General features: G+C 40.9%; 1 protein-coding gene across 4 annotated transcripts in view; it reads right to left on the bottom strand.

Moving 5' to 3' along the window:
- The window catches only part of erbb4b (erb-b2 receptor tyrosine kinase 4b), a 340,870-nt gene that overhangs the window by 165,793 nt on the left and 154,829 nt on the right, over positions 1-20,248 (bottom strand). For all 4 annotated transcript variants that reach the window (XM_084361642.1, XM_084361640.1, XM_084361641.1 and 1 more), the window contains exon 2: positions 19,286-19,437. In XM_084361642.1, the coding sequence (XP_084217768.1) occupies positions 19,286-19,437 (152 nt within the window). The remainder of the gene's footprint in view (positions 1-19,285; positions 19,438-20,248) is intronic.

Genomic DNA, 20,248 nt, shown 5'->3' on the forward strand with positions numbered 1-20,248 from the left:
TTCAGATAGATAAGATGTGACCTTGAGACCATTTTCAGCCATGTTTTTGGCGACAAATAACAAATACTTTTGAAGGGAAGCTGGCCCATCTGCAGCCATTTCCATGCTGACGGAAACAGCTATTTTAAGCCAAAACATGATTTTTTTTTTTTTTCCTAAATCTAACTGGATCATAAGCACAGCATTGTGACAGGGGACAAATTGAAAATTTAACCAAAGGAAAAATAAAGGTTTATCTTAGTTGTGTTTTTGCTGAAACATACTTTACCAACATTTGTTCTGCCGATTGGGTTGAAGGAAACTCACTCACGTACACATTTGGCAGCCTGCTTATCAAACAATGCTATACTGTGTATGAGATTATAAATCAACTGACTATAAGCGAAGCAGTAGTGGAAAGTAACTAGTTACTAGCTACACTGCAAATATTGTACTTCTTACTCCAATATATGTGTCAGATTTTTTTTTTATATTATTAATACAGACAATATATAATTTAAATGTATTATTATAGGTTAGGTTGATAAAGGTGGATGAGGTAAGTGAAAATAATGTAAAAGGCTGACAATGTCTCAGCAAATCTGCGTGAAAATATTGTCCTCATTATATCTGGTCTTGTCTAAGTTAAGTGATGGCCCAATAAAACAAGTATAAGAGTGGAAGAGAAATAGGTGATGTGGCCTCTTATTCTGACCACAGAGGAAATCTCTGAAATTGAAGATAAAGGTCTTGGTCTCTCCACAGGGAACCAAGGAATCAGTTTTCTGACCCAGTTGGTCGTCCTCTCTCTCTCTCTCTCTCTCTCTCTCCCTTTTACACACACACACACACACACACACACACACACACACGCACACACATACTCACACACAGCAACAGAGTGGCTGTATCCAGCCCTTAGAGTTTTATTTGGCAGCCAGACCTATCAGCATTTCTAAGAATTAAACAAACCCAGATAACAATCATGTTTAATTAAGACGCTGAAGTGTTGTGCTGGTACTAGACCAGAACACTTTGAACTGATGTGACTCTCTCCGAGTGTTGCTTGCAGATCACGTTCGGCAATAGAAGAAAAGTGACATCTTGTGTTTGTGCAAATAACACTGCTAGAATATGGAGAGACTTGTAATACTGCAGAATGAAGACAGATGCCAGTGGCAAAGATTTCTCAGCAGTCTCCCTGCAAGTAGTTACAACAAAGCTATTGCAGCTATGTATCATAATTATGATAAATGTGTGGTTTTGTGTTAATGTGTTCACATGCACTTTTGAGGCTGTGACTCCATCTTTTCAGAAAAAAAATCCAGAGAATTCAATAAAAAATTGACATTAAATACAAAGAGTTATTAAATCATGACATCACCTGAGCTGCAAAGTTTTGTCTCATCCATCTTCTACATAAGGTCGATACCTTTTTTTTTGTAATACAAGCCACATGTGAGTTCAACTCAACTCCACTGATCCTAAAAAAGGCTGCTCTCTTGGATGTTGGTCTGATAGATAAAACATGATAAAGTGCCCTATAAGATGCCCTTCTAGTGGTGGAAACATGACAAAGTGCACTAATGGATGCTCGTAAAATTGGGAACACACGATGCAGAGCCATATACAGTACACATATACACTGCTCCAGATGCTAGAACATTAGTTGTTAGTTTTAATGCTTGAATAGCTAATGCTTGCCAGTGTGTTTTTACATTTTTTTTATATAACAGATGTGTTATATTTTGAGTCACATAATCTACCAATTTTGTTTCTCACTTTTTACAATATAGTAGGTTAAGGTTTTGGTTATGTAAATAAATGAAGGTATGGTGAGGATTAAACGAAGCTGAAACACTTCAGGTGTTACCTTTTAAGGTAAGAGAAAGCTGACGGTCACAGTTAATAGAAATGCAAATGTTAATTGCGGGTCTATAAAGGGAGGTGAACTCTCCCGTCTCTCTGCTGCATTTGTATTCAAACTCAGGCTGAGAAAGTGCTCAGCATCTTAACCAGCCAGGCTGCATTTCCCGTCCCAATTTCCTGTCGACAAGAGCAACACACATTCTTCATGTTACCTGATTATTTTATTTACCCACAATCCCTCTGCTGTTCCTTCTTTCATTCTTTCTCTCTCGCTCTTTTTTTTCTATTTATTTGCATGCAGTGGTGGCTTCCTTTTGTGTTTTCAGCCTCCCTTTTTTTTTTTCAGCTCCCACCCCCAGCTCTCCTTGCGCTAACTAGTCAGTGTTTGAATAAAAACTCATTAGGATTACATAGCCATTTAGCTAAGTGACACAGGGTGTAATTGTACCATCCATCAATTGCTGTGTAATAACACACTTGGAGGAGCTAAATGTTGATTAGCCCTCAGCCAATTTCACCACGGGGTTTTGGAAATAAATAGCCAGAGGAGATCGGGTGGGGTGATGGGTGGTGGGTAGCCTCGGAGGGTGGAGCGGTCAGGGTCGCTGACCCTTGAGAGGCAAATTAACTTGAAAACAAAGTGTCAAAGACAAGCAAAGTATCACTTTCTCTACCTGGCCTTGTTGTATTGCTCTATCTGAACAATGCAGGATCATTTTTAGATACAAGGCAGTGATATTTATATGCATAGATATATTTACTAACTTAAAGTTATCCTCTCATCTGGGGAATCAACATATACGATTTATTATACTATCTGTTGTCTTTGATTTGTCACATCAAGTCGTTTCACGCCGAAGGACACCAGATGACGAGAGAGAACAAAGTTGACGAGTCAGCTTACTCTCAGCAGAGCACTGGCTCATTGCTGTTTATGAGACCCTTAATTTCATCCCAGTGTCACAAATCACTCCTTTACTTTATCGTCTTCCTACACCGACTCTGTTGCTTCATCTATCTAGCTATATTGCAACAGTGATTGCGCGTAAAGGTGCATTTATTTTATTTCTCTCTGCCGTGTTTTCCTTTTCACTCTGTTTTTATTTTACTCTCATCGTTTCCTGCCCTCTAGCACACCGTCCTTCCTTTATGATTTGTTCAACTTATTTCTACAGTTTACTTTGTGCTGGCTGCATCATAGTACTGTAGTACTGTACTGTAGTGTTATTTCCCCAGCCTCTTCCTCAGCTGCTCTTCACATATTCGTGATGACCATCTCAGATTCCAATCACTGACGTGTATTTACAAACATAAAGCCTGAATCAGAGTCATTAGGTAGATATGCAGTCAGTCAGACAATAAATAAATATGTTGGTCTGCTAGCTTCTCATTTACAAATGTTTACATGCTTTAAAGGTGCGCTATGTCATTTTGGGGAAGAATTTTTAATCAGAAGAGAAAGATCTTCATTGACTGATTATTTTACGCCTAAACAAACTGAATAAACAAACTGACCTTAAAGGACAACACAATTTCATACTGTTTTACTTTGTTTATATTTGGCGGACCCTGACACTTTTGTAGCTTCAAACAGTGTTCTGTGGAGCTTATTTTCCTCTGAGAACAGCTTGTTTATTCAGCTATGGAAAAAATAAATACGTCTGTGTTTGTATTATTACCTAAAAAATATTGTAAATATTAAAATTCTGACTTTGAGTTTCTTCTCCAAAACTACAAAGTGCCCCTTTAATGTTGAAACTGTATTTTTCTCACACTGTACTTTGCTGCCATACCTTTGTCCCCCTCTGTCTGAACGCTGCGTGTTAATGCCTGTCTCTTTAAAGTCCCCATCCGGAGAACAAACAAACATTCTGCTGTGATTGGTCAGCTCTCACAGGCCTGAGCAGGCACCGCCCACCATGTTTCAGCGTCAGCTAAGCTATGGTGTGTTTGCATGGCTGACGGTAGAAACGGGGACTATGTAGTTGTGACATCACAACGTTACGCAAGTCTTGGCAGTCCTGAAGTCCCAAAGGCTCGTTTGAGGAGACACAGTTTCTGCATACAGGCTGTGTGCATTTCTCTGTGAAACTTTCACAGTATTTACATAGCACCTACCCCTACTTTATAATCAAAAAAGTGTTTTTTACAATACGGAACCTTTAATATAAACTTATATTAACTTATCATATTGACTTAACTTATATTAACTTCTACGCTACTGGAGCTATATTTTTAAATGAGGCTGTAGGCTTTGTTTTGGGTTCTCTTGTATGCATCACATATTTAGAGACATCCTCAATGAGTCCTTCCTGCCTGTGTTATGTGTTCCTCACAGCAGCAGTGAGTAATCCTTGCCTAACAACATAATAGCTGTTGTTACAGCCACCCTCATTTGGTGGGCATTTTGTTCAGTCAGTGCGGGCATGACTTGTTGGGGCCGGCCAGGGGCCAAATAAGGGCTTCATTATTGCGATGGAAATAGGGACAAGGCCTAGCATAGTGAAGCCTGGTGTCTCCAAACAATTGCAACAGGAGACTCCATTGTTCCTACTATCTGTCCTCCAAAAAAGCACGGCTGTGTCATCTTCGGAGGAACCACAAAAGAAGCCTCCTATTAGAGCGGAAGACGCAAATATGGCAGGGGCGGTGGGGGAGGAAAAGTTTTTTTGTTCTATTCAGAATGATTCTGATTCTTTCTCCGAATAGATGAGAGAATAACTTAATTGCCCATCGAGTTGATAATACTGTGTTATGCAGATAATCCCATTGCCTGACATTGACATGGTGCAGATAAAGGGACGGCAAACGATATGGGAGAGAGCAGAGAGAGAGCGTATGGGAGAAGAGAAACATAAAGAAACAGAACAAGAGACAGAGAATTAGAAAGGGAGTCTCTTTTAGTATAATTGCAGCTTTTGCTATGACATGAATGCATCGTGGCTAGCTAACAGTGCCAGCTCCACCCATGTGAGCCATCATGTCTTTATCACTAATGTACCAGTGACTACTGCTGTAATTACATAGGCTTTTGTCAAGCTCGGTGCGCAACTATCTTGGAAGTGAAAATTGCTCTGACTTTTTTGGCTCTTTCACTGACATCTACAGTACACGGGCACGTTCCAAAAAAAGGAGAGAGAAAAGGGGATGTGCCAATGGACAGAAGGAGAGGCGAAGAGACACCAATTAAGGGAAAGCTTAATGGAGAGACAGTAGTAGAAAAACGTGTTGGGATGATATGTGAGGTTCCGGATGTTACAGTTAAAGCCAGTCGGTGTTGTAAACATCCAAACCACACCTTTCCTTTGACAGTGATTGCCCAATCATAGCTTACATGCATTAGCACATACACCATTATCTGTATCTGTTTAGCTGCTTAAATTCTCTGTATCTGTACTCAGGATGGTTGTGGTTAAAATCTGAAGTGGGTCGTGCTTAAACTAGAGGTGGGAGGGATTGACCAAAAGTTGTTCATTTGAAAATCGGTTGATTAAAAGTTGCTGTATTTATCATTTATTAGAACAACCTTTTCATAGAACAGCCTCAGAATTGAGCTTCAGATTATTGTTTTGTTTATCACAAGAGTAGGAGATCTCTTTACAGAACAATTCTTTTATAAACTTGAACAAATAAACCTCAGTCAGCTACCCAACAAGGGTTGTCCTTCATCATGAGTGTGCATCATTATGTTCTGATTAATACTCTTATAAAGTATCTGTACTGGATACTCATTTATACGGTGGCCCTGAAGGTCGAAACACAATATTTCACAAAAGACAGTAACATTACAGAAAATACTGTGAATTTGTGATATGCTGTTGTGTCTCCTGAAATGTTGTGTTCCGTAATGTTGTGTTTTATGAAATGTGTTTTGTGAAATGTTGTGTTTTCTAAAATGTTGCTGTGTTTTGTGAAATATCATAGTAGTTGTTTGACCTTCAGGGCACCTGTACATTTCAGCCGAATACTCGCTCAACCCAAGAGGCATAGCTAGACACAGGAGGATTCAATATATCATACACAGTGAAAATAAGACAGCAAACATGTAATGGATGGATGGAACGGTGCGTCCTTCTGGTCTAATGTGAGCTGTTCTTAGCATGCTAGGCTAACTACCTTGCTCCCTACAGTAGAAACCTAGCATTGCTTCTCAGGCAAAACATAGGTGAAACTAACCATTAACAATGACTTTCCTGTATTAAGTAGCCTCGTAAGCCAAGCCAGTGACCTGGATCCTCAAAACTGACTCAATACAATGTAGCCCTTGTTGATGTTTTTTCTGCTTTGACGTGTAAGAGCATATGCTGTATTTGGAAAATGATATGTAATGGAATTTCATAACAAAGAAAGACAGAAATGTTTTAAAATGTCAAGTCAGTCCTTTCAAAGGTAAAAGTAATTATGTGCTTTTCGTGCAATGTTTTCCGGCTCCAGAGACAGAATCTGCCGTGACAGACCACACAGCTGTGTCTTTGTGAGAGTTTGTCGGTGTTGGGAGGTTCATTCTTGAGTAGATGGGGCATGGGGGAGCAAGTTGGGAGTTGTAAACCGAGAAGAAGATGATGAATATTTGAATTCTTTTAATGGACATCTCCTGTATGAAAACCTACAGTACTTCACGGAGAAGAAGTTAACTAGTTCAGAACCAGAAGCTGGAGCTGTGTCGGGTTTCCTTTATGGTTTTAAGACTGCCCGCTGTGAGGTCTTCACATTGATCTATGATAGCTCACTGACTTTTGTTTCTCACCCTTAAGGAAGGTCGAAGTTTGGCTGCACCTGGAGCTAGTTGGGGTTCAGTGTGATGAAGGGCTGTGGCTTTTGCGAACGAGGGGGCTTGATTGGTTATTGTGGTTGACAGATGGTCTGTCTAACTGGTCTTACCGCTAGTGTTGCCCTTACAACTAAAACCAACAAAGTGGTGAATACTAACTGTTTAGGTAGGATACCATGGTAATTTCTCAATTTCCCAATTTCCCACGTAATTCATTATCTTACACGCTGCACTTCATTACTTTAGTATATACAGTATATAAAGGACAAGTTATCATTTGTGTGCGAGGTGAGAAGTCCTAAAGCACTGCTCTTAAATGCTCCCTGACATTTCATCTGTAGAGAAATACTGTGATAAAAACTTCTTTTTATTTTGCTCTTCAAAGGAGACCTGTTATGCTTTCCACTTTTTGTCCTTTTCTTCTTGTGCATGAAAAAAATCTTAATTGTAAAGAAGGTCAACAGAAGCTCCTCTGTCCCACGGAAACACTGCTCCTGAAACACCTCGTCAGTAGTCAGTAGTAATCACACTACGTCACAGAGTCACACATTTGCATTATTTATGCCTAGTGGCTAGTTTGGCACGAAACAAATGATTTAGAGAAGCGGCTCTGTTGTTGTTAGTGGTGCTGGCTCAGGCGTGTGTGAGCTGACCAATCAGAGCAGACTGGGTATTCGGGAGGGAGGCCTTAACGAGACAGGAGCTAAAACTAAGCGTTTCAGGCAGAAGTGGTAGGAGTAACCCAAATCAAAATTATGAACCTGAAAATGAGCATATGTCTCCTTTGACAAATGAAATACTAAACTCATATAGGGTCATCTCTACTCAATTCTACACCTCTGTCTCTTTTTTCTCTGATCACTTCATAAAATTTGATGAGATTTAAACAAATGCTGATAAGACAGACGCCACATGAAGGGAACAAATATCACCAGAAGTACTGTATCTAAATGAAAATCACTTTTTTGAAACGTTAAGCCCAAATTGTTATTTCTTTGTGGTATTTTTCTTTTCTTTTTTTATTATTATTCTTTTTTTTTTATGCTGATCCAGCCATGTGTTACTTTGTTTTTGTTTCAACCTTTGGCAGCAGGGAAATCTGGCGTTTCAGATGTTTCCTGCTGCAGTCCGAGTGCACGACAGTGACTAAACTCTAACATAAGTTTGCACAGAATAGAGCAGCTGTGTGAATATCCTGTATATATTGAATTTCATGCTACTGCTGATATTGGTATTTGAATTGAATTACTGCTGATAATATGCTAACACGTTTTAGTTATTGAACAGGATACAGACTCTTTCATTCATTAAACAAATACAAACAACAAAACCCTCTAATCTAACAGATATGAAACACTCTTCGAGTCTTGAAAGCTGGCTGTAAAACTTGATTTCACAGGTTCCAGTATTATAGTGTTGAAAAAATGTCTCAAAACATATTCTTGACTCAAATCAAACAAGCTAGCTCAAACAACCTGATTAATTCTTTGTTCAGCTCTCTTTATCTTCACTCAGCGTGACCAAACTCTCTCATTAACTGCGTACTCAATAAGACTTTGTTTGTTATACTGCAGGAAGGGGAGTGTTGGGCAAGCTAAACTTTTAATACCGAGAAAGGTTAAGAATCTCGTATTTTAATGAAAGAGAGATTTTTGAGTGGAATATATACAAGTATTGGTAGAGCTGGAGGACATGACGAGGACAGGGGCAGCGAGAGAGATGAAACCATGATGCAACACAGTTCAACTGGCACATAAACTTACATACTGTGGCTTCAGCAGCGGTACAAGTTTTAAAAAGTCAAGATTGTCATCACAAGGTTGTGAATTTCATTCTCCGCTCAGCTGGAAAAATACGGACGGAGAATGTAAATGAGCGAGCTGACCTCCACCCAGCGAGTCGCATTGAAGCCGAACGCTTGCTTCTCCAATGTTGCCATCAGAGGACTTATTAAGATTGAACATGAGAAATGAAAAGATGCAAAGAATAATAAAATGACAACCAGGTACAGATGTGACACTCTCAGTAATCAGACAAGACAATCCAAACCCGTGAGGTCTCTTATTATAATGCCCAGACTTGCTATTAGTGGTGGGGGGCTAAATAAAGCCAGAGAGAATAAGATGAGCTGGTGGCTGTTTTCCATAAGTGCTGTTATCAGTAGGGTCCTGTTAATGAGGAGAACGGAGTTTGGTTCCCGCGGAACTATTGTGCTCGGCCCATCTGAGCCCTAACACCGGCAATTCTTGAAAAGGACTCCATTAATCTAAGTCACACTGGGTGGAAATTGATTTCGATCCCCCTGAGAAGCTGGTCTATATCGTTCACCTTTTTTTTGGCAAGCGGCAGAGGGAAGCAGATATGAAGTTTGAAAGGCATCAGAGAAGCAGGGAGGGCTATTGTCATGCCCCGGTTCTGCTTCTCCTCTCCACTGCCTCTCTATTCAGTCTGGCACTGCTCTGATACGATAAGTACTATCACCTCTGGTTTGTGTGTGTTTATGTGTGTGTGTGTGTGTGTGTGTGTGTGTGCATGCACGCAGCGTTGTGAGAAAGTCTCATGCATCTGCTGTGATGTCTGATCCAGGACAGCGTGATTTTTTTTTAAACTTGCCCCAGAGCAGGTGCATAGTCCTGGCATGACTTAAGTCAAAATTAGTTTTTTCATGACTGCAGGTATGTGAAAGTGCTCATGGGCTAAATTTTGCCATCTGAGGGTGCTCGGGTTACTCATCTGGGTTTTCGACAGGGGTTTTCGCAACTCCTAGAGGTCCTCAGCGCCTGCAAGTCTGTCGCTAAATTATTATTTAAAAATGTCGCCATGTATTTTCGCATAATTTATGCCTCGAAGTTTGTTTGGCACACGAGACTCATTTAGCACAGCTGTTCTGTTGTTGTCAGCGGTGCTGGGTCAGGCATGTGTGAGCTGACCAATCAGAGGAAACGGAAAAGGGGCATACAGCGCTGCAGCACTGGACAGTATGAGAAAATGTATGTGTTTTTTGAGTATTAAAGCATGTAAATCTATTCTAGACGTCACCTAAAATAAAGTCATGAACATAACATGTATCCTTTAAGCTTAAGTCTGACCCTCTACCTAAAATAAAGTCATGAACATAACATGTATCCTTTAAGCTTAAGTCTGACCCTCTACCTATCCCTCTAGAGTTAGGGCTCCAGGGTCAAGGTAGCAATTACAGGTAATATGCAAAGTCTGGTTAGATTTTCAAAATAAAGCTTGCTGACATAAACTTCACATATTATGATATATGAGATTTGGAACACTGATGAAGCTGCTGTATTTGACGCATTAGGAGTGAGCATATGCTGCTACTGCACTTGACCACGAAATGATCGGAAGCTACCGTTGTTAAAAAAGGCAGTCAAGTACAATTCTTACAATGTACAACACAGACAAGCCTTTATCGATCGTGACAGCCGAAGAAGGACAGGAAAAGGGTGAGTGACAAAGAGGAAATGATATGCTTAAAAAAGGCTCTGAGCTGGAATTGAACCCAGACCCCCACAGTTAGGACTCAGCTTCATTACAAGGTGCGGGTGCTCAAACAGGTAAGCCTCTGGGGTGTCCCAACACCTCTTGATCAACATTTATCACAAACATGACTATCTCATGATTGCAGAATAAAGAACTTGCAGATTGAGATGATTGATATTTTTTCTTTTAATGTGCTTCCATGGTGGCAAAATGCTTGAAAGTTTCAACAAATTGAGAGTAGTGCAGCTGCAGTATTCTGCCCTCGGTGTTCCGGTACAGCTTTCCTTTCTTACAGTAAGTATCATTACAAACCAGGTCAGCGCAGCTGCGGGGTTTGATATGTGTCTATTTTGATGATTTTCTCTCATTGCCCTGCACAGTGCTATAGGTCAATTCAAATGGTAAGTGTGTATTGGCTCGTTTAAGGGATGGCAAATAGAGGCAACTAGGGGAAAGTTTTCTCTCTTTTTTTTTTACACAGCCATTTAACCTCTCCATTTCTGTTATTCTCCTTCCATTGCTCTATCAGTCCAGATCATTTCAAAAAGACGGGAAGATAATGATACGGGCTGACCGACAGAGGGAAAGGGAAGAAGAAAATGTATCTGTCAGTCAAACAGGGAGGTTTTAACCCTGGGTGTGATTACACAACACACACACACACGTACACACACAAATACAACCAGAGGCTCGAGTCAATTTGAAGAAGAGTAGGTTTAAGATGGATGTCAAAATGGCAGAGAGAAAGTTTTCTGGTGTCAGATTTCCATTCACATCAGTTACAATAACGCATCCACGGTCCCACACATAGAGGCATCCACACACATAAATATATATGTGTAGAAATACACACAAGCATGACACATCATCAACCTCTGACTATCATCCATTTCTTCTTTTCCCTGCGAAAAGGATGGAGAATCATTAATTTTCAGGCACTGCTGTCCCCGTATCTCACAGACTCTGTTTCTTCCTCACACACGCACTGACAAGCAATCCCTTTTGGGGACTGTTGCAGGTGAGAGAAGAAATAGTGAAATACTTAGGCGAAGACTGAAAAAATATATACGGCTTCATCGTAGAGAGCACACAATGGGGATCACAACGTACACCTGACTCAAAGGTCCTAAGGTGGATTCGACTCAGACTTCTCTCTGGCCTCCACTTTACATGGCAAAAAGTAAGAAATGTAAAAAGTAAGCTGCAGAAAATCACTTCAGATATCAGCGAGGAAAAGATTACCAGGGACTCTCCAATTTCCTTTGTGTCCGCTAAAGCGTGCTTCTCCTCCCTGCTCTCAAACTAGTTCCTGGTCAAACTCTTTCACCCCATTTTCCCTCTCTAACCTTTCTCCTCAGGATTTCTCGCTCCCTCTCAATGGTCTCACTTCCCACCCGGCACTGTCCTTCTTCATGTCAAATTAAAGTGATGGAAATGAACTTGAGGGGACGCTAATTGCAATTGTCAATCCAATCTAGGTCGGGCCTGAAAGACAGGGGCTCCCTCGCACTTCATCAGTCTTCATTAATATTGAAGGAGTTTGCTGAGGAGCAGGGGGCCAACGTAATCTGCACTCATCTAACAGTGCATCAACAATTAGGAAGCTGGGGAGGGCACCAATGGTGCCTGAGGGACAAATATGCCAGTCAAGAAGAAGTATGAAGGAAGATGTCAGAAGACGGGGACAGAGTGCAGGAATAGATGGTGCTTTCAAGTGCTGTGGGAAATAGGAAGTGGAAGCAACTTTATCTGTTAGTTTCACCAACAGTAACAGAATATGAATGAACCATTAGGTGCTAATAATAGATGTATTAGTAATGGCTGATATATTGTTTGAATATTCTTTAAGGCGTACTTTATAAAAAAATCAACCTCCCCCTCAGTGAATGAAAAACCAATGTATGATGAGGTGGTTGATCTCTATCGTGTCGTATATTTGTATTTTACTGTTGATTTACACTTTACAATCAGCACATCTCATAATCATAACCTGTATTTTTCCTTTATCGTCTCTGCACGCATAAATTGTAACTCTGATGTATTTCTGACAGGCACCTGAAGGCGGCATAATGTTAATTTGTTAGGCCGACTCAGTCACAATTTATGAACCAGCAATCAGCCTTTAATTGTGAGCTCGGTTATAGCATGAACGACTATATCAAAATAAAACTCATGATTTGTCATGAATTTACGACTCTGCCACACACTCACACATACACATACGCTCACACACACACACGCACACACGTGCGCACACACACACACACACACACACACAGCCAATAGAAGGGCCAGCTGGTCATGCCACAGCACGGTGTTCAGACGGTTGTTGCTCACAGACCCAGATGGTCAGTCCACCTCCTCTGGCAAGGCAAACTTATGCTTTAGCAACTTAAAGCAATGCAGCAGTTCGGCTCATAAACTGCTGCTGTTTATTCCAGCAGTTTTGGGGCTAACCAATCAACGTAGAATTAAATGTTTTGGGTTTTTTAAAAAACACACATGCCTGGGGGGGAAGGAGATGCAGATCTTCTGGTGTCTCTGAGTAAAATTTAGCTACATTGCCTGTGTCACTATCAGGCTCTTAATCCTCCTACAAAAGCAAATTGTTTTTTTGTTTTTTTTATTTCCATCCTCCTTTATGAAACCTCTGCTTTGGTAACACTGGCGAACTTGCTGTGAACCTTGTTCCATAATATTTCTGTGATGGCTCTAACTATAACTCTACCAGCAGTGTGTTCTTTGTTTTTGCAGGGGAAAAAACATTTGATCATGACCTCAAAGGTTAATATTAACATTACAGCACAGAGAACCTGCTCAGGCCAGACCTACTCAAAGTATACAGCTCGGCCCTATATGCTTATAAAGGCATTCAAGGCTTTAAAAATGCCCTTAATGCTTATTTCAAAAACCTTGTATTTCCTCGAGTAGGTGATTCCCTTATGCAAGATGGTCCCTTCACTCTAGCAAAGCAAATACTACTGGGACCCAAAGTGCACAGAGGGAGGACACTTCTGCCGCCTACATTTCCTCTCTCTAAGCCACTCTCGCCTTTGCCATAGAAAAATACTGAATTAGAGAGGGCAACACCTCTGACCAGTCTCTCTGGGATGAGTGAAGTTTGGGGGGGAGTGGGCGGATAAGTGACAGCAGAGTGAAAAAGGTCAAGCAAAGTGAAAGTCCTCTGCCAAGTAAAAAGTTGCTCCTCAGACCCAGCTGAACAGTTTTCTCATGCTGCTCTTAATATAGAGCAGGCCTAGGCCGTGCTCTTTATAAACTTATAAGGTAAAACCCGAGGACAGCAAAGACAAAGTAGGAAGGGAAAAACTATCAAAATAAAATAAAACCAAAATATATAAATAAATGGATTGAATACAAATTCACCCTGGCCTGACCTAGCTGTTTTGACTTCTAGTTACTGTTATGGTTTGCAAAAACATGAGGACCTAAATGCAGAAACAAAGGACAGGCGGGTTGTAGAAACAAAAAGCAAGCTGAAATCCAAAAACAAAGGCAGGCCAACAGAGCAAAGATTCATGGGCTGGGACTGGGGCACAGACGTGACGAACGCAGACGAACCGACAAAGAGTGAGGAAAATACTGACTTAAATATACTGGAACTGGAAAAGAAATGGGAAAAAGAAAAAGACAGGAAGTGTAAAACAAAACATGAGACATGAGGACAGACTTTCAACATAAAACAGGAAATATAACTATTAAACTGTAACCCGAAACCATGACAGTTAATCATTACCTTGCACTATTAATAATCACCAACAATACTGAATTAGACTAATTGAGTAGATTCGAATGCATGGAAATACATGCTTCTGAACTTGCAAAATCAGTGTTATATTTTTGTAACTTAAAGGGGCACTATGTAGCTTTGGAGAAGAAATTCAAACTCAGAGTTTTAATATTTACAATATTAATGAGGTAATAATACAAACTCAGAAATATTCATTTTTTCCATGAATGAGTAAACAAGCTGTTCTCAGAGGAAAATAAGGTCCCCAGAACACAGTTTGAAACTAGAAAGGTGGCAGGGTCCGCCACATATAAACAAAGTAAAACAGCATGAAATCGTGTTGTCCTTTAAGGTCAGTTTGTTAATTCAATCAAGAAAGCAAAGAGAGTTTGTTTATTTAGTTTGTTTAGCCATAAAAAAATCAGTCAGCGAAGATCTTTCTCTTCTGATTAAAATGTCTTCCCCAAAACTACATAGTGCACCTTTAAGTAACCAGACATTTTAATCTCTAGTCCCCCTGTAGTCTCTGTTCCTGTTCACTGGTGCTCGACAGTGGTATCCATCTGGTACGCGTCACTATGACAGGCTTTTTTCAATCATAGGGTCAAGGGAACACTTCACACAAGTGTCAGTGAGGACCACATTAACAGACCACCACTGTCATTTCCAGCAAGCCTCCTTTAGAACAATGAAACGATATAAATACAAAAGCTTGCAGAGTGCACTTCATTCCTGCGATAATTACCTCCTTATATATATTTTAGGCTGTTTTTTGTTGTGTTTACTATTTTAGTTGTTTGCCTCAGGATATAGTTTGTGGTTGTGTTGTACTAGACTTTATTATATCTAACAGAACTACATTTTTTTCTTGATCAATACCTATGACATAGGGGAAAAAAATAACCGGGAATAAAGCAAGTACATTGCGAGGCACAACACTCTAAAGAGAATAAAAGGGGAGTTTTTTAATTGCTTAGCTGTAACGGAAGATGTTTGCCGCCCAGATCCTCGGCTTCATCTCCGCTGTCTGTACAGTTCTTCTTACACTACTAACGCAAGGCCTGCTGGAAATATTAAACGTTATTTGTAAATGATAATTCCATAATTCACTTGCAGCCACAGGGACAGAGGTGGGGAGTCAGTGAAATGGCACTAGGCTGAGAAGCAATCTGATCACCGCATTAATATTGAGGGGAAAATTACATGTTTACTAATGGCTGCAACGGCAAGACAAACAATCTAATCTGACTGTGTGGCTGCGAGTTCCTACTGAGACCGGGAAGAGGGGAGGAGAGGGAAAAATTAATATTTCATAATCACAGATCCCGTTTATGAGTGCACGGGAGAAAGTGACGAGAGGGAAAAGAGAGCGTGTGTTTGCTTTCCCCTGTGTCCCATTCAGAAAAAAAAACGTCTCAATGCGTTGAGCTGGTCATTTTCGATTTCGCAATGTGCTTGCATTCAATTTGCAAATGTATGTTCTGCTTATAATGTGAGAGAAAGGTTCAAAGGATATATGGATTTAGGAGTGATTTAAACCTTGAGAATGTGTGGGTAGATCCCTGTAAACCCGGGCTCTTGGTGTGAATGTGCATATCAGAGAGTGGGGAGAAAGCCTCAGTGCTAGAATGCAGTTATTAATCACAGTGCGAGCGTTGATTCATCTGTCGTGGAGGCAGTTTGGAAGATGGACTCTATTTACTGCTAAAGCTGTTTGAGGGGCTTTGGGAGGCAGCCATCAATCTCTTGGCTATCTTGAAAAGAAGGAGCCCAATGCACAGGCATCAGTTTCCATCACCTCCCAGAGACAGGTTGTATGGTAAGCTGCTGCACAATAGTTCTTTTTCTTCTTCACTCCTTCCCTCCTCCTCCACCTCAAGGTGAAGTTTTTCCCTCCCTGGGGAACTGTGTTATTAATGTGTTTTATCATAATAATAATAATATCCCCTAAAAATACACACTGCACCCTGCCCTCTTGCTCCCTTGCTGTTTGGCACCCTGTGTTCCTAATTAGCATCTTCAATTAGCCCATGTTAATTGCCAACCACGGAGAGGTGGAGGAACCTGGCAAGTTGGCGCCACAGGGAGCCCTTTTGTAAATGAGCGGTGGCGTAACGTAGAAGCAGGCAGGTAGAGGGGGGATTTCAGTCGAAGGCGTCTTTAACCTCAACCTGCGAAGAATTGCTTTTATGTAATATTAGCTTACAGATGAGACCTTGTTAAAAGCGAGAAAAAAAACCCCAACAACTTTGAGTGCGAATGTAAAGCAAAAACTGGTTCTGTGCAGTTGAACAACAATCACACTTGGTTATTGAACCGCGTCTCTATCTTTCTTCATCTGAGTCAGTGGGGCCTATTACCTCTGCAGGGGTCTAATGGTAGCACATTACCATCTATCGCTCCCTCTTTCTTAATATCATCTTGTTTTTGTTTTGCGTCACAGGGGGTATTGTCAGTTTCTCTCCGCACCATGCAGAACACTTAATGACTCTGTTTTATTTGGCTGCTTTGATCAATCTTGATCTCCATGCAAAGTAAATACACAAGAAGAGACAGGCTGTTCCATTGCTTTTACCTGATGCAAACAAATCGTTTTGTCATATCAACTTTAAATCATCGCCGCAAGGAGCATGATATGAAAACGCAGCTTGCATTGTTGGTGGGCTGCCTCCTCTGCAAAGCCTCTGTAGCCCAGTTCACTCAACAGCAATACCGGCCCATTAATGCAGTCAGCACTTTGGAATAACACCAGGGGAGCTCCCCAGCCCCCCAGATAGATTGGAATCAATTGGAGTCGGATGGCGTTAGCAGTGCGGAGCACATTGTGAATGGTCTGGGGTGATGTTCTTGAGAAGTGGAGGGCCAACAAAGGTCAACAGTAACAGCTGATTTCACAAAAAACAGCCCTTTTTCTCTTCAAATTTCACTACAGCAACTTCTCTTGCCTCCGTCTGACCTCTCGCTCATTACCGCATTATTACTGCTCTGGACCCTGAGGGGCTGGCGGCTGTCATCACCTGACACGTTTGCGTGTGTATGTATGTGTCCATGAAACCAAAATGGAAGTGAGCAGCTCCCTCACCCAAACAACTTATACTCAGCATCAGAGCCTCCTCTCACTCATTTACTACAGTCATCGTCAACACATTCGGCCTAACTAAGCATCCCACCTGGTTGGCAAAATATTGATTTCAGAAAATGCGCGCATCTAGCGTTACTCACAGTAGTAGAGGCCCGGTCCACCCTGGGAGTGATCATCAATTAGCTTGCCAGCCTCAGGCAATAAACCAAAAAGTGCATAATTCATGCCAAATCGAATTATACCCCTGACTCCAACCTCTCTTGGCCTTCTCAATGGACTTCAATGAAAAAGAGTGATTCCTGCATATACTTTTTCCACCTCTGCATTCATTTATTATGAAAGGTTGACCCCCTGTCTTGGTCTCATTTTGGGGGGGATTTGATTCCCTGCACCATTAAAAAGGCAAGCAATGTGCATGTTAGCTTCAACTCTATTCAATGGACCCACCATCATACCACCCTGCGGCAGTGCATTAGCCTGTGGAAGGTAACTCTAGAGTCGTTGGAGAATCAATAAAATTGTCTATAAGCCACAAGAGGTGTCACTAGGGTTTATTTTCGGTGGCCAAAGCTGTGACCTGTTGCCCCAGATGACTAGTTACTGTACATGGAAACAGGGCAGTCAAAAGATCAATCACGTCTATGACAGGGCGACATGAACCATGATACCAGCCGAAGAGAGTGTTGGTAAATCAAACTCTTGCCGAGGCCAGTCAAGAGAAGAGCAAAAACATCTTATCTTTGCTCTTCTGTCAATGAAGAAATTGTCTCTGGTTCTGATTTAGCTAACGCTATATCAGAATCTATGCTAGCATCGAACTGATATAAACACTGAGATAAGCTAAAAGTAAATAACTCATTTTGTAAAAAAAAAAAAAGTGAAAATATTAGAAAATAATTGGTGAAAAAGGCCTAAATGAATTGTTTCTTTAATTCAAAGTTGACGACTCCTGATTTTCTACATTCAACTGTTGCCAATAGAAAGAGCTAGAAATGCTGTTTGCATGTACCTCTCTCAGACAGCCTGAATCAGTTGGTTTAGAAATACGGGGATTTTAAAAATTGCTCATTAATATCTGAACATTTTATGAAAGGTAGGAATTGATGTCCAATGCCACTGAACTTTTTTCTTCTCCGCCTGTGAATCATGTTTCATCAAAAGGGGGATTAGCCAGATCATGCTATTTGGATTCTGATTATTCTTTGCTTCAGACAGCAATGGTATGAGCATTCAATCAGTTAGACACCCTGTTAGACGAGAGGAAGTCTGATTACCCCCTGATAGGGAAAAAAACTTTCCTCGCTGCTTATCAATGGCTGTGCTGATTGGTTGAGAAGGATCTGAGCAGAGGACATTCAAGGTCGAATGAGAAGACAGCGATGACAAAGTTCACAGTCTGAAGTTTTTACTCAGACTATTGAGACAATTACTTTTATAAATGATGTGAGATCTGGATGTTTGGATGTGTATTCTCATGTACTAAAAAATAAAGACATTGTACAAATTACTTTAATTACCATAATCTTTTATTAAAAAGAAAATGTTACACCTGAAATGTTTGTTTACCTGCTGGGCAGGTGTATGTAAGAGGGACAGCAACGTTCAAACATTTCCAACACTTGAGGAAGATGTTGATGAAGGTTCTTAGTCATCAACGTCATGGTAATTCAAAGTGCTGTATCGCAGGAAACTGGACTTGTCCATGCCTATGTTACAGCACTTAGAAACACTTGAGGACGATGTGTTTTAAACAAAATGGTAATGGTTCACCCTGAGTAGAATAACTGACAAGGCAGTGATTTGTTTTTGTACTGTTTTGTAATTGAGAAACTAACCAAATCTAAATGCAGTAAATTACATTTTCAGCTATCAGGAGGTGCAATGACGGCGTGTCAGGGTGTCAAATAATGTCAATATAATTGGGATTAATTGATTATTAGTTCATTGCCTTTAATAGTTATACACATACATGTATGTTCTGGCTGCTTGATGCAAAACTAGCCAGAAGAGATAACTGCATGTGTGTAAACCGAGACTGTCGCTGGATGTAGCCCCATCCAAACCAACCAAATGTTGTTTACCTGACAACTGACATGTAACATCAGGTTTTAAAGTAATGCACACCGAATCACCTCATTTTGGGCACCAAACAGGGAGCAAAAATGACCTTATTTTCCACCGGCCACATGGTTAGCAAATGTGAAACTTTTAATTACCATTGGTTTCTGCACCTACCAGCCACTTGCATATTTTACCAGTATTTGCCTGAGGGCTTGTGCTAGTTATATGCCCTGTTACTAAAATTCACAATCTCTATACTGTATAATTTTTTAGTCCTTACTCTGAGGAAGGTGAGGTCCCGACTGCGGTCAATGCTTGTGATCTCAAGGTTGCCCATGACGACTTCGCAGTTCTCGTAGTACTTCCTCAGGGTCCGGTACTGCTGCTCCAGGTCCGACAGCGTGCTCAGCTTGTTCTCTGTGCCAGCACATACTAGAGAAATAATCAACAGAGGGATAAGCATGTGTTAATACAGTTATTTTAGATAAAGCCAGATTGGGTTAAAGGTCCAGTTTGTAAGATGGTTGATTGACGTACCAACCCAAAGCATCAGTATTTGACGAGTTGGGAATGAGACTCAACAATCAACTATCTTACGAACTGGACCTTTTAGAAATCATTCAGACAGACAGGGTCCCACTTTGTTTTCCAACAGAGTAAACAGCTTGAACTTTGACCATAAATGTTGCAGTACTGGTCACCTTGATAAGATTCAAAGGTACTCTTTACCAACAAGAATAGTACGTGCATTCCAAGTGTTGCTTTATTGTACAAATTAGAAGAAGGCAATTGCATTATGGAAACAGAGATTTAATTCACAATATGTGTGTACCAGACTTGTGGCACACCAACATATGACATCCATGGACACTGAGCTGCAGCACCTGCTCAGTTGGCCTGGTCATGTAAGACTAGGAAGTCGCTGGACCCCACTGCACCCCAAGCCCGCCTCACATCACCCCTCGGGGGCACACGTATCACATGAAAGCTCTTTAGCGGCTAGCTGTGTTGCTCACTTGACAAGTAATTAGACAGACCCGATTCCACCCATCCCACACCTTGCCCCCCTCGAATGACGACACTAGCCATCTGCCCAATCAGCTGTTGCAGTGCTCAGTCTGGCGTGAAGCTCACACACAGATACAAAGACACAGAGCAAGAAAAAAAGCACATAATCCCAAAGTCTTAGCTTTTGCGTACAAACCAAAACAATAGCCAGCAACCCCTGGACATTTTCACTTGT

The sequence above is a fragment of the Pagrus pagrus genome, assembly GCF_965226575.1.
Source record: "Pagrus pagrus genome assembly, chromosome: 9".
Lineage (NCBI taxonomy): Eukaryota > Metazoa > Chordata > Actinopteri > Spariformes > Sparidae > Pagrus > Pagrus pagrus.